The 15,831-nt window shown below is 34.9% G+C and overlaps 2 protein-coding genes across 11 annotated transcripts in view; one reads left to right on the forward strand and one right to left on the reverse strand.

Moving 5' to 3' along the window:
* Nadsyn (NAD synthetase) overlaps positions 1-15,831 on the forward strand; it is a 127,809-nt gene that overhangs the window by 28,673 nt on the left and 83,305 nt on the right. The gene's annotated exons all lie outside the window — the stretch shown is intronic.
* Positions 1-15,831, reverse strand: part of Nna1 (Nna1 carboxypeptidase) — a 115,742-nt gene that overhangs the window by 28,105 nt on the left and 71,806 nt on the right. For all 7 annotated transcript variants that reach the window (XM_070110344.1, XM_070110345.1, XM_070110343.1 and 4 more), the window contains exon 3: positions 2,916-3,068. In XM_070110344.1, coding sequence (XP_069966445.1) covers positions 2,916-3,068 — 153 coding nt within the window. The remainder of the gene's footprint in view (positions 1-2,915; positions 3,069-15,831) is intronic.

Genomic DNA, 15,831 nt, shown 5'->3' on the forward strand with positions numbered 1-15,831 from the left:
TGCATTGTAGACAAGCAGACAGTCGAAGGCGTGCACGCGAGTAATTGCCAACAAGAAAAAGAAGCAGAAGAAAAAATCGAAAAAATGAAAAAAAAAATTGGCAAACGGAAGCAAAGAAGTTCATTAACGCCAGCGGCCTGCGGAATATTTACAAATGATTACAAATGCAAAAGACACAATTTAAATTGTGTAATATTTGGCGGCGGCGAAGAGTTAGCAAAGAGCTGCACGGACAGACAAAACAGGCGACCGCAGCAGTGACGTCACTGACTAAGTTAGGTCACAGTGGTCAGTAAGCCAAAGAGATGATGACGTGCGATGCTGTCTGTCAACTACAACACAAGCAAACAAGTTAAAATATATAAACACATACATATATATGTGTATATGTATATATTAACAAACAGCATGCAGCGCAACCTGCCACTTCGCCTCGAAATGACACTGACAATGGCAATGACAGAGCCGTGCAGCAACAGCCGATGCCATCACCGTCCACAACGGCGCAAAAGCCACGCTATTTGTTCGCACAATTCATGCGCGCTTAATTTCATTTAAATTTAATTCATTTTAATTTCATTGCATTCGGTTATCGTGCGAAATTGCGTTGTAGTAGTTGTCGTTGTTGTTGTACTCATTCACAATTGATTCCCTTCGACAATGGACGTGCCACTCGACATTGCTATTGTTTTTGTTGTCTACCCGTGCGCTAGCAAACTTTACATCAGCGACAACAACAACAACAACAATAGCAACAATGGCAGCCTACAATTCGATTTTATTTTTTGCGAGTAATTAAATTTTCGACAAATGCCCGCCACGCCCCGCTACAATGCTCATTTAGCATATTGCGGGCAGTCAAGCGTGAGCACATTGAAATTCACACACACACACACCTACATACAAATACTTTTTGGTGAGTTATAATTGCGTGTTGTTGCTGTTTTTTTGCCTCTCCTTTTGCCTAGTCAACTGCAATACGCCAGAAAGTTTTGAACAATTTGCGGTCGCTTAACGACCACACACAGTCAGACACACACCGAAATGTAGGTGCCACCATTTGCACGCGCTGAAATTCTATTGTCTGTTCACATACACACACACACACTTACACTTTGAATGGGCGCCCAATTATTTAATAGATTTTTCGAGCCATATTTGCCGAGCGCTGTTACAGTTTATTGAACCGTTGGCTAATTAGTGGCAGCTGTTGCAACAGTCTACATCAGCATTTGGCGCCACCAGCGCCACTAATACACATGCATATAATATATGTAATGAGCTGCAAAGTCGTAGAACTTGGAAAAGCTCGGCGTACTTGAGGAATGATTCGTGAAATAAGAATTAAAATTCGATTGTTTTGCAGCCGATTCGAACGTTTGTTTTGCTTTATTCTTAAGATTCTTAAGATTCTTAAGACTCAAATCAATAACTGACTTTCAAATTAGAGCTTCTTGTGCCTTAGTATTAATTGGTCCAATAATAAGACCTCTGCGTATTCGTACAGCCAGAATGTGCTCTGCTGTCTCCTTGGTCTTAAGACAAAGTCGGCCTTCCGAGAGAGTTCATGCATATAAAAACTTAGGCAGTTAAGCTTCATGCTATATGCCCTTATGCTTCGCAGGCTCCACAGTTATTCATATAGCAATCGATCGTCCCGAAAAAGATCGATCAAGTCTAGCAAAAGAATCAAAGGTGGAAAAAGCGTTTACTAAACCTCTACAGTTTAAGCGAACCCCTGTAACCTTTCATGGTTGGGGATTAACTAGTAAGTATACTTGTACTCTTGTAGAATAATATTTCGAAATTTTCCTTGACAAGTCCAGTTCTTTCCTTCGTAATAGCCGCTTCGACTTCCACCTTCGGACAACTTATTTCTTGTCCAAAAAACCATATCTTTGATTAAAAAAAACATATCGTTTACCAGTCAAAATACTTAGGTTCCAGAAATCTATTTATCGTTTCTTTTTGTAATTAGAATTCTATTATTGAGTTAACGGCTGGAAACGATTGGTTTTCGTATGCTCTCGGAAAGGTAATAAGTACCTTGTATAAAATTATGTATCGCCGTCGAAGTTAAAAAAGATTCCAAACTTCACTTGAGTTTCAAGTTTTTACTGTCAAATACTCTTCAAGTTGTACCAGGCTCGCCGATATAATATAAGAGAACACAGTACGAAAAATTGGAATGAAGAACTTTGTTAGTCAAAACCTCTTTGCCTCTCTTTTATAATAAAGTACCATAGTTCTATCTAATAAAATTTTATATATCTTGTAGCTTGATTTCAACAGCTGACCTTGCTTCCGAATTGATTTTTCTGAAGTTTTTCGCGACAACTTACCAAAAACCGAAAATCAGTGCCGTATATGTGTACACAAAATTTGATATTTTATTGTTTGCGAAATTGGCAGTTATTATATATGAAGGGACCGACATCTTCAGGGCAGTAGTAAGTTATGACCTTATTGTTAGGTTAGTAGCATAGCTTCGTATACCAGGCAACTTTTATAATCCGAAGTTTTCGGGATTTGAAACTGACAAACCAAAATAACTAAGACCAAAGACTTGATTTAGAAATATCAAAAATGTTCGAAAACTCCGATGAGAAATACTGGAGCTCGAGCCTCTTTGAAAATCCAAAAAATAAAATTATCCGAAGAACATAAGTAAATTTATACAAGTAAAACAAATTCTAAGACAAAACACTTTTGTAGAAATAAATTTTAAGTGAAAGTGCAACCTGAGCTATAAAAAAATATTCAATGCCAAACTACAAGCAACGCTTTTAATATTTAACGTCATTCAAAGATTTAGCATTACTTTGTGGCTATTAATCACGACTTTCAACGTCACAGTTCAACAAATTAAATATACTCTTATCGAAAATATAGGATTATACGATATGTATACTTACGTAATTGACAGCGCTAACGGGATTGTAATTAAAAACGATCACACCATTCTCTTCACCCACCGGACGCGGCTTTAATTCGTGTCCCGACGGTTGATTGTAAGGTTCCGGCTGCACTGGTACATAGGGTATATGTACAATACGCTCCTCGATGACCTAGAAAGAGAGAGAGTAAGCAAATGGGGAGAAAATTAAATATATTTTATTTTGCAAATGCTCCAAATATTAAACGGAATAATTTTAATTGTTCTTGCAGCTATAAATTTTAATAGCCTTTGATTAATCGCACAAGTTAATGATAAAAGATTTATGCGACCGGTAATTTGTATTTATAAGCACACGAATTTCATGTGCCAAAATATGCTTCGGATTTGTGAAAACGCTTTCGTACATTGTACATGACAGCCGTTTTGTTTGGTAACCGCACTTTTGCTAATGCTAAAATTAATTAAATTTGCTAGCCGTTAGCTCAAAATAGAAAATTATACAAAAAAAAATTTTACACTAGTCAACACATTTTTAAAAATTTTGCTAGTAAATTTTTGTTTGGTATTCAAAATTGAAAGGTCATAGGGCAAGGAAAAGAAGATGAAATTTATCTACATCTTTAACTTTTGTATGCGATATTGCTTGCAGATAAGGAATTTTCATATATCCGGATAAGCTGAATATTCATAGACTTAAGCAAAAAATTTAAATACGCTATACGCGGATATATTTTAACTGGATATCCATAAATTTTAACGTCAACGTATTTACAAGTTATCCATATTATCCGAGCTTTATCCGTTTCCGCAAAAGTTGTACACGCTTATCCATGATATTCGACTTTTATCCGTTTTAACGGATAATCTATGCATAATATTATGCTGATAAGAATTTTATCGTTCATTCGTATTGTCTGAATCTTAAACATTTTATGGCATAATCTATGGATAATATATGCAGATAGTTTCCGCGGTTTAGTTAGTTTCTTTATCGGTTATCCATAATATCTGAATTTTATCCTTTTCAATTCATAATTGTAATAAATATGCTTCGATTTTTTAAAATAAAAAACCAAAAAATTAGTTACAAAAACCGAAACATTTAAAAAAAATATATTAAAAAAAATTGTTTCACAGTGTAATTTTTAAATATGCAATGAAATTTATGTATTTTAGCTCAAAGTATTTTGCGGAATTTCACATTTTCATTAGAAATGATTTTACTCGTGTGGACATAGATTTGCATACATATTACTAAGCAGAGCCATATGACCCCACATTGTCCGTTTGAATTTTGAACTAATATTTTACCTTCATATTTACACTTTTCGCCATTCTATTTAACATAATTTAAAATATTAGCAAATTAAAAGCCATGCTACAGCCTCCACTCACCTCTCAGCCACACAGAATGTATTACTTGCACACGACAACGCTCGCCCCATTCAGATTGTTCAGCGAAGGGGCGTATAATTTAATATAATACTTGTATAGTATATAAAAGCTTTTTATGTATTCATATTTGCATATTGTGCATAATTTAAATTATGCAAATCACGCGCTTCACACTCGCGCACACGTAATTCATGAACTAGTAGTGTCTATGAGAGAGCATCTATTGTATACAAGAACACACACCAGCTCACACCTTTACACGCTTACAGCTATTTTGTATATGTATGCATATTAAATAAATTAAAGGTTCTTGCCACACATTTTTATTTCTTCTTCATTGTGGCGCTGTTGCAGCAGCGTTAAAGTAAGCTACATGGTAGCGCTGTAGGAATTACTAATTTCTAGGTTGGTTTTTATTGAAGTTTCGGGTGTTTAGGCTGTTCGGATATTTATTTTTAATTATTTGAAAGATATTCGTTTCTTGAAATATAATGGTGTTGAATTTTTAATTTAATATAATTTTTATTATTTTATTGGAATCAATTAAATTACTTTAAGCGCCGCCAATCAACGCCTATGAAGACTATGTGTAGACTTTTGTACCATACAAATTTTCTGTGCGCATTCCAAATATTGAATTAAGTAGGTCCAAGTCATTTTGGTTGGTTTTCTTATACTTTTTATTAAACCTTTTCTATTGGAACTCCCTGTTGTTAATATTTTATCTACAAACTTGCGCATTGTTGAAAACTATTTGATATAACCGTCTATGTGAAGGATATACTACTCTCCATAAATGGTATTAAATTTAGTGTCATTAACTAAAATATTTCCTAAAGGGTTTCCACCGCCACGCGGTCGCTTTGATTGCCTTGTGCCAATGTGGCGGGCGCACAATGTCGATTGACGCTCGAGTCAAGTGCCGCACTTGGTGGGCTTGGGTTTCTTTAAGTGCACAGCAATTACCTTCCCTGACTGTCGTAACGCCCAGCTGGGTAACATAATCGCCACTGTCTTCGTTCTTTAAGATAAATGTATATGTTTTCACATATATACCATATTTAAGGTTATAAAGTATTTAATCGGATTCCTTGCTTATATTTAAAGAAGAAAAAAAAACAATATTAATGGAAATATTATAAAATGAAGGAATTTTTATTCTGAAGATGAGCAGCTGAAATCGTTGGGGAATGATAGGCATCTAACCTCCACATAAAGTAGAACAAAAGAGCCGTAGTCAGATTCTCTCTGCTTATTTTACAGATTGCGATTTACAATAAGCATAATGGGATAACGGTGTTATTGTATAAGAAGACTAAAAGCTTTATTTTATAAGTTCGAACCCTTTTTTGAACAAATTGTGTTTTTTACCTAACCTCAGGTTCTAATATCATTAGGCATGTATATCGGGTATATCTCTTAGAGAGAAGAAAAATTCAATATATTTCTCAAAGTTTGTATTCCATCATAATTTTAAAACATTCTCCTTAGAAAATGACTTTCAAAAAAGTTTAAATGTTTTGCTGCCCAAAGAGGCGAAAGGTAAGATTTCGTCGCTTAGCGGGAGAGCAAAGACGATCGTAGAAATTCATTATCTATGAGTATTTTCTAAACGTCCTTATATACTATTTTGAGTTTAAAACTTCTATTACTCTTCTTCTAAGTAAATAACTTTAGCGGTGTAATAGCACTAATGTAAATCATAGTATAAGCTCCTCGCCTTTGCTCGGTAAATTTATTTTTCGTTCAGCGCCGATTATTCTCTACCATTATTTTATTTACGCCATTAAAACTTTTTCAGCTCCGTTGAACATAAAAATATTAACCTTCACTTCAATTTTCCAACAATCTCGCGAAGATAGCGCGAAATTATAAAGAAGAACTTCTCTATGTCAATGTAGAATTTTTTCAACAAATTTAACACAACTTTTTAAAGCCAGCGGGGAGGTCACAGTAGGCCAAGATTGCTATGACTAATTCATTCATGAATGATTTTTCTTCTGCCACCGTTTGCTAACGGCCTCCTTCGCGCATAGCACACATATTTGACTTACTGCTTAGCTGCTCAGCTTGCTGCGGCTGTTTTGTACAAAAACAAAAATAACGTGCACCCACAGTAGTTAAGTCTTTAGCTTGTTGACGTCCATGGGTCCGCCGTTTTATGTTTATTTGTCATGCGACAGAAGTGGCGAGCAGCACTACCAAGGCTAATAAAAAGTTTACTTAAGGATTGCCACAAGTTTCTGCGAGTCGAACGCTGGCAGCGCACAAGTGTCGCCCCACAAATAAATATAATCTGTATGCAGTGCAGAAGTTGGCTAACAGTAATATATGTATATAATACTCAGAGCTACCGTCAGCACCGTGCTAGATGCCGTTATGTTGATATGTATGACTAACTGTAGCTTCAATACTCTCCTACGACAACTTTTTATTTTCGGGTCGCGCTCTGCCATAAATTCGGTTGTCGCATTTGGTGGTCGTTGCTCGGCTTCACTTTCTATGATTACTTTTGCGTTGTGCGCCTACCATTTCGCCACTTGTCTTGCCATTAACCTCTCACTCGTCCGCATGTGGAAATTGTTGATGACATTACGAGTCTAACTTTCTTGGCGTTGGCCTTTTTGTTTTGTTATGCAAATTACTTCGGATTCGTCTTTATTATTATTGGGAGCATTGCAGTTATTCTTTTTCTCATTACCAAGAGGTCTTCTGTTCTATTCTATTCTAGTACTAGTAGTTGTTGCAGTGCTTTTACTGTTACTAGGCCGTTCAGCTCCGTTACAGGCACGTCGGCAGCGGTCGTAATGAATACGACGTATTTTTTATCATAACGCATTATTGTTGTTGTTATTGTTAAGGAACTTTGTTATTGTCTCGAGCGCACTTGAAATGGAATTAAGCAATGTACGAGTGCTGAGTGCCGGAAGTAATTGCCTCAACTACATACCCTCTGTGCTTATTATAATCCGTAGTTAGATTGTCTCTCTCATCTTTTGTTGTTGCTTAGGAAGAAATAAGAGTTGGTTTGGTTTAACTAGTTAGAACGGCTGGTTGCTCTAGAAAGCAATTAAAAAGCTTTTACGAAAAAATTTAACCGATTAAGAAATATGTGGTCTGGAACCGACAGACAATCGCCAATATATTCTTTAGTATCGGTGATATTTGGACCGAATTCGACTAAAGAAAAATTCGATAGCACTCTCGGCGGAGTCAAGTCATATTACTACCCAGGACTGGTTCGAAGAGAAAAAAGAAACTTTTTTAGTAATAAAGATACAAGCTCTCTCTGTCGAAAATTGGTCTTCGTTGAAACTTATGAACTGAAAAAAAGGGGAATTAGTCAATGTCGTTGGGACAAAATTCCGAACACTAGCTTAGTAAAACCCCTAATTTTTCTGTTCTATGTAGGACGATCATTTTCATATTATTTTCTTTTGGAGTAGCCTGTCTTTATGCAGTACTTCAGTTAGGAATGTGGTACAAACATTCACTCTAACCAAACTTTTTCAAACAAAAATCTTTTTTTAAATCTCTTTACTTTGCTACTAATAATGTAAGACTTCGTTTAAGTTATTAATTTCATGGTTTCAAAATTTTCAGATAGTTGGCAACCCAACATCTAAACACATTTTTTAAGAGTGGCAACACACTAATCGAAAATAGCCCCAACATAACTTTATTTTTTTAACCTTTTTAGTTTCATGCCAATTTTGTATTATGGTCTAAAAATTTTCAAACGGCCGGCAACCCACCAAAAATATTTTAAGTGGGTGGTAACACTTTTTAAAAATATCTTCAGCATAAATCTTTTTAACCTATTTAATCGGCATGATTTTGTATTATTTTGTTTTAGTTTAAGTTTTGATGTGTAAACAATTGTAAGTGGCAACCCTGTTTAACTATTTCATTTATTAAACTGTAAAATTTTTTACAACTCTTAAGTTTGCTATTCATTTTGTATGGTATGTAAAATTATACTCAATTGCTCGATGTGCAAATCGCTAGCGCATCACCACACTCAAACAGTAACCCACGCACCAGGTAATCACGGCAAAGCTTTAACCGCCTTCGGTTTAGCATACAAATGCCAAAGTTAGTTCAGATTAGTTCCTTGTGCTCGCTTGTATGAGGACATTAATGACTATAATGATTGTGAGTCATGGCTTTAGCGGCTTATGTTGTAGTTGTACGGCATGTCACGTGCATTACACATTAATTAAATGTGGTGAATTTGCGTTTAATTAATTTATGCTCTTCCCGTGCGCATCACCAAGTGTGCCGTTGTCAAATACAAAAGCACTTGTACCAAGCAAAAAGGCAAAAACAAAAGCACTCTGCAGTCGAGTGAGAGTGGCAGAGCAGAGGAGTGGGGAGTAGGCACGTGTATAAACAGCAGATTTGGAACAGCGAAATTTCTAGGAATTAATTTGGCTCGTGCTTACGCGAGCCGCTTATAAATAGAGCATTAGCTTATGTACTCTTGTGTATATGCATATTAGGGTGTGCGTTATTTCCCAAGTTGTTTATTTTTTTTGTTTTTGCAAACGTCCGATAAACAAATTGTTTTATTTTATTGAAAAAATGAAAAGTTTATATTGTTTAAAATATGTTTATTATCTTACCAAACATGTAGGATATTCAAGAATTGTTATCAGTGAAACTATCGGTTTATGGTAACTAAACTAAGAAACATAAGTTTGAGAGTTGATATCTTCAAATATCAGCAAAATACCGCTTCAATGGTGGTCCCACATTTCGTTGCGGATTCTTGTGAATTATTAATCATTTTAAAATTCATTTTTTTCGAAAGTAAAAGTTGTCAATTTCTTTGATTTTATCAGCGAAGTTGATGTTGAAATTGTATTTTAAATATTATTATTTTAACCCTGCTCTTCAATAGATTTATTTCGCTTGAAATATGCGAAAATACGCCTAAAAATATGCAAACTTGTTGCGCATACTTTGTGATCGTATTAGGTTTATTTCCGTTACGAAATTTTTGACTCGGTCACCGCGCTCAAAGCTCGGGACAAAAGCAATGCAACAGCTTAAAAGGTATGCGACGTACGCAAGTTCTTGATTTTCAATATTAATCTAAATCCTACTTTTTCCTTGTATGGTATATACTCGTAACAGTGGATGTTTTAAAAAAATAATCCTAAACCTTTGAAGAGAGCATATTCCAATACAAAACTTTTGCACTTTTATAAATGCTATAAAACATTGCTATAAAAACATTGCGTTAAAAGTTATGCGCTGTTAAAGTTATACCTCCCTCATTGTACTGTGAATGTACACCATGTTGTATGAGCAACACAGAATTTATCATTCACTTGTATGAATGTTCAGGTCATTTGATGCAAAACTTTAACTGCGTATAACTGTTAAATGAATGCTTTTATGGAAAAAACCAATAAGACCTTATTTGTAGAGCGCAAAATTTAATATTCGAATATTCTTCTTACAAAGTTGTAATTTTACATATTTGGAGATAAAAAAATTTAATGCGCAAGATCAAAAAACCCATATTAGATGCATACGAAAAGTAAAATGATTTAGAGCAAATAATATAAAACCCTAATATACATACATATACTTATGTATATGTGTATAACTCTGTAGTCCTTCGGTTAAGCTCAGTTCCTTCACCTTTCTTTTCCACCCGACAGTCAGTCAGTTCAATAAGACAAGCCAAGGTAAGTCGGAAAGAGTTTATCTGCTTGTTATGACGTCAAGCTGCATAAGTCTTCTCATTTCATGTAGCTCTTTGTCAAACCTGCCTAGATCTGATGGAGTGTTGGTTGCCTAACTATGCACACAACCACATAAATAATTCCAGGTTGTTTGGTGAATCTTCTATTTCCATGTCGCACGTGACTCTTTGTTTTCTATTTTCTGCCTTGGCTTAAAGTTTTCCTCTTTTCCTTGCTTTTGTTGCCATATTTGCTTGATTTGCTTGTCAGCATCTGCTTATTGTCTTTGCACTGCTGCTTGACTTAGCAGACTTTCTTTATTATTTGGTTATGAAAGTGGAGCAGCATTTCATATGCTCTTGCTGACTGCCTAAGCTTTTCATATCAGGCATATGAGCACTTACACACCATACACACACAAGTGTAGCACACTCTTTGTTTATTGAAGCCATGCAGCTATTTTTAATCTCCCACGCTGACACATTTTTTAACAGTTTCCCTTTACTATGCGCCTCTACGGAGCTGCAGACTTCATACAATTTTTGCAGTGGTTGCAGTAGCGTTTGTTTTCGAGCTCCCCACCCACGCTCAGCAGTAAACTCTCTAATTCATCTTTATGGTGACTTGCTATCTGCCATATTTTGCTTGCAACTACCACCAAGTTGGTTCCATATATATGCATACATATATTATAACTATACATATATATACACATATGTATGTGTGCGCTAATTTTTTGTCCAACTCCTCTTTGGTGGTATCGTTATTGACTCCTCCTCATGTGGCATGTCAAGTGCGCGTGTTAACTGTGTAAGTAAAATAATTTTCTGGATTAGCTGAGTGCGAAATTTCCTTGCGATTTTTTCGCTGTTGCATGTGACATATTATTTGGTATGTTGTTGTATATTTTATGGTTGCGAAGGAGTCATGTATACCTGCGAGTCATATGCGCATATTTTATAGTTCAGTTAATGCGAATGCGATGTTAAATGTTACGTATACGCAGTGTGGCATTTGATTGTTTTTAGTGGTTTATTGTAGTTTCATATTAGTATGTCGTTTGTTTGTTTAAAAATAAGTAAGAAGTTTAAATTTTTCAAAAGAGTCAATAACGGAGTATTAGTTATTTAAGATTCTAAAATACAAATTTTTTCTCCCTTTTTTTTAGTACTTAATGAACCTCATAGAAATAACTTTAAATAGAGTTCTCACTATGACAATTTTACATTCCCATATTGGCTGCTGTAGACTATTTTCTCAAGAAATTTTTTCTGCAAGAAAATATTATGCTCTTTCTGTCAACCTCGTTCTCTAATTGGAATGCGCTAGTCTGATTGTTTTATTAAATATTATTCAACAGACTTCTGTGAGACTAGTGAAAATCTATATAAGAGCGTGGACAAGGATATGTGTTTTTCTGCAGATGAAGTACAGCTTCTCGGAGTCAGTAAAAAATTTATTTTCTTTCCCACACTGGTGGTTTTGCTCGTATTATTTCGGTAAGTTTTCTCTTTGTTGGTATCCATATTTGACACGTGCCGAAACAATATTGAGTCAAGCAATCACAAAACTGTAAGAAGTTGTTTTAGTATTACATAATGGTTGTTATTGTAGCAGTATAAAATATGGCTCTAAAAATTATTTTGTAAAACACTAAAACCAGTTTTGAATATAGTTGCATTCACTTACGTAAATCCGACCCTCTTGCGAATCCCCCTCCCATAATATTCGCCACCTTCCCTGAAGTAACCAGCCAAGGTAGTCTAATATCATAATAAAATATAAGAGTTCATAAAAACTACAGCGATGACAAGCGCTGATTCAGAAAAGTACCCTCACAGCACTTTTTCTTTGTATTGTGCTTTTACGCTTACATTTAATATCTCATTCTTACGCGACTACATGAAAACTCATAAAAGCAAGTCAACTGTGAAAATCAACATCAAACAGCGATAAAACTTGTTTACATATCAAAAATAACGGAATAAATAAAATTCAAATATGCATAAATTCGCACCCTCTGCATTAAAGATGTAAACAACAACAAAGAGAACAACGCGCACCAAAAACGAATCATATAAAAGCATTAAAAGCCATTAAATTTGATACGCCGCGACGTTGATATGATCAGCTGCCACTGCCACTGCCACCGCTGTCTTGCTGTCTCTCTGTCGGTTGTGCGGCTGTTAACGCATTTCTTCACCTTATTTGCATGCGAACGGCGACACAATCTTACAGCGCCATGGAGCGAGCGACTGTCTTCAAGAGAAAAGCACGTCCTTTCGCCTGCTTTACTGCCAAATCAATTTGTTTATATGCCAACTCGTGTATATGTATGTGTATATGTGGGTGTACATGGGAATATGTGTGTAGCCCGCGCACGTACAGTATATGGTATATTAATGGCAATCACAATTATTGGACTCAATGTTGCCGATGTGCTGGTGCTTACAGCCGCCGAATGTTACGAATACACCTCGATGGCTAAGCAAGTGCGAGGGTGGTGAATGAGCAGAGGTAAATGCCGATATGAAGAGTGAATTGTTAAAATGATGAGTGCTCTGCGCTGGAGGGTAAACGCTGACGGGCTGTCAATATGATGCACATTTAAAGCCCACACATTCACTAAGCTTCGGCAGGGGATTTAAGACACCAAAGCAATGCGCTGGGGTAGAGTGAACGCAAGCGGAACGCTGTAAGACATATTAGCGCATGAGGTAGCGAGAGTGTAAGTTGTAGGTGTGTATATTCCAGGCAGCTTACGTTTTTATTTTCACAGTTGAGACAAGGATCGATGACGGCTCTGATTACAAGCCATGACAAAGGTGGCTCTAATAATGAAAATGACAGCGCTGATAGACAGACAATAGTTCGAGAGCGCTGTAAAAATGCGGATATACACATATAACACCCGCTGGCATCAGCGTCAGTTGCATTTTCTTATTCATAACAAGGAAGCATATTTGCTTTGAAAAAACTGCAGTTCTTCGCCGCCAAAAACTTATTCTTTGTCCATTTGTATTTGTTGTGCGCTTTTGTGAACGAACCAGCTGGAATTCATGCTTTTTCAAGCAGAAAAATCTTAAGCTGGTGCGCTAGTAAAGTAAAGGCATTGTACAAATGTTAATAAAATTGAAGAAAAATACATAGGGGGAGTCGTGAACTCGTATGGCAACGAATATTGATGCATATGTGTATATTTTGTTTACGGCTTGCCGTGCTTGCATACAAATATTTTTGGATTACTATTTGTAATGCTCAAGAAGTTTAAAAGAAAAAAGTGTAAGTGTTGCCACCAGTTTGGAATTTCTTAGTAAAATAAATATATATATAAGAAAAGCAATATCATAAACTGCGTCGATTTAAGTAAAATTACAAAGAACAATTTTTTTTCAAACAGTTGCCACCTGTTAAAAGTTTTAATAAAATTAAATTGCAAATTTGTAAGTAAGAAAATTATAAGAAAAAGGAATGGTATAGATTGAAACGGTTTACAAAACTTTTATTGAAAAATGTTTCAAACGGTTGCCACCTGTTAAAATTTTTAATTCTATAAATTTGCGAAGCTATTAAACTAGCTTTAGGAAAAATTTCATATATATATAATTATTATAGTTTTAAAATTTTTTCCTTAAAATTTTGAAGAGGTTGCCACTTATTTGCAAATTTTATGTTGTAGAAATAGTTAAAATAAAGAAACATTAAAATAAAGCTATTAAACTGAAGAACTTTATAAAGCTTATATTTCTAAAAAAAAAATTTTGATAGTGTTACCGTGTTTTTAAAAGTTGTAAGTCAAAATATTTTGGAAGCAATAAAGCATATAGCAATACTTGTAAAAAAAAGTTTAATTAAACCTTATAACAAAACATATTTAGGCAAAGAGTTGCCACCTGTTTAAAATTTGTTATACCTTATTCCCAAATATCCCCAATATTTATGAAGTCTATAAAATAAAATAATATTATCAGGCGATCAAACTAAACAGATTAAAATTAATAATTTCTTCAATTTTTGGACGGATTGCCATTTGTTTGAAAAAATTAGTGTTGTCACCTTTTTAAAAATTGTAAGTCAAAATATTTAGAAACCAATAATACTGCAATATTTGTAAAAAAAAAATATTAACTCAATTTAAGCCATAAACCAGAAAATATGTTTCAACAGAGTTGCCACCTGTTTAAATAGTTTTTATATTTAATGCCGAAACATGTCTAATACTTATTCTACCTATAAGATATAAGTATTGCTAAACAACCAAGAACTTTTGTTTTTGGTTTTAGAAGTAATCTTGCTCAATGAAGCATTCCCTTGCCTAAGTCTTTAAAAACATCAGTGAAGTATATAACAATAATTTCAAATATATTTTGTATATACATTATTTCATTTAAATATTTATCACCATTCTTAGGGAACCAAACTTTAAAAAAATCGTCTGCCAAAGTAACTTGAAAATAGAACACAAAGCCCTGCAGCAATATACTCGTAGAATACAAAATTTCGAACAAAAAGAAACAACAATAACAATCAGAAACATTTTACAACATCTATCTCTATGTGCATCTACAATTATGTCTCAAATAAAAATATTCTGCTTCCACATTCCGTCGTTATTTGAAAATCCACCATCATGATAAAAGCAATAGATTTGTCAAAATTTGCACGCCACTACAAATCACCATAACAGTTTCGCATAATAAAGATATACCATTTTTAAACAAGCCAGCAGACACAATGCCTATAGAGTGCGACAGCCGCACGTGCCGCGCCTCATACACCGCTCACTAACTTTACGGCCGATGCCACAGACGTTGACGGCATAAATCTATCAGTTGTGCCACCTGCTGTTAGGCGCTTAAAAGTATGCTATGCCTACAATATTTATGCCCATCTGTCAAGGTTGCCACGAGCAGCGACTGTCGTTTGTAGAACAACGCGCTTCAAAGTGAATAAAACTAGATATTTATTTGTATGTACCGTTGTAATACGAGCATATTTTGGCGCCGCGTCGGTGAGACAGTTAGCTGCGGAAGACTATTCGCATTTCATAAAATGCAAATTCCGTTCACAACTACATTATTATTATCCTTTTTTGTTATCTCTCTTCAGCTCTAGTTTGTGCGCGTTTGTTGTTGTGACAGCGTGCGCTCTGTTGCCCAGCTTATGACAGTTCGTTGCATATTTCAGGGGATTTGTGCACAGATTTGAAGTGGCATATTTGCACAAACTTTTATGCAGAACGCAGAAGCCGTTTGTTGAAGTGTTCAAATGTTGTGTTACAACGGAGTTTAATATAAATGTTATTAGTTTAAATAATTGCGCTCCGTTAGATTTGGAAATATGAAAATGTAGCGGTTTTAATACTGTGCAAACAGCAAGGGTTTCATAGAAAAGTTTAAACTTTGCTGTGCTATATAAAATCCCTCACTAATCCACGGAACTAAATGAACATATTAAAATATGAAAAAATAATAAACAAAATGTGGGTGAAGTTTTGGTTTATAAACGGCCACAATATAAAATTATACTACATATACATGTATAAGGGACCCTACTCTCTCTCTCTCTCTCTTTTGAGTTTTGTATTCAATAAGAGGCTTATTTGTTTCGGTAAAACTTTGAGGGTATTAACCTGATGAAAGCTTAGCAAAGCTAGAGATCTGTTATCCTCCTGAACGGTACTTTCCATATATAAAAATTGTGTTTATTGAAGATTACCTTCAAATTAGTTGATTAAAATTTCATTACATTATTATTTTAGTGGTAATCATAGTTCTTATTTTGATTAAAATATTTGTAATGCTGAAAATTTAAACAGTTGATTTTTGTGATCAAATAAAT

The sequence above is a fragment of the Bactrocera oleae genome, chromosome 5, assembly GCF_042242935.1.
Source record: "Bactrocera oleae isolate idBacOlea1 chromosome 5, idBacOlea1, whole genome shotgun sequence".
NCBI lineage: Eukaryota > Metazoa > Arthropoda > Insecta > Diptera > Tephritidae > Bactrocera > Bactrocera oleae.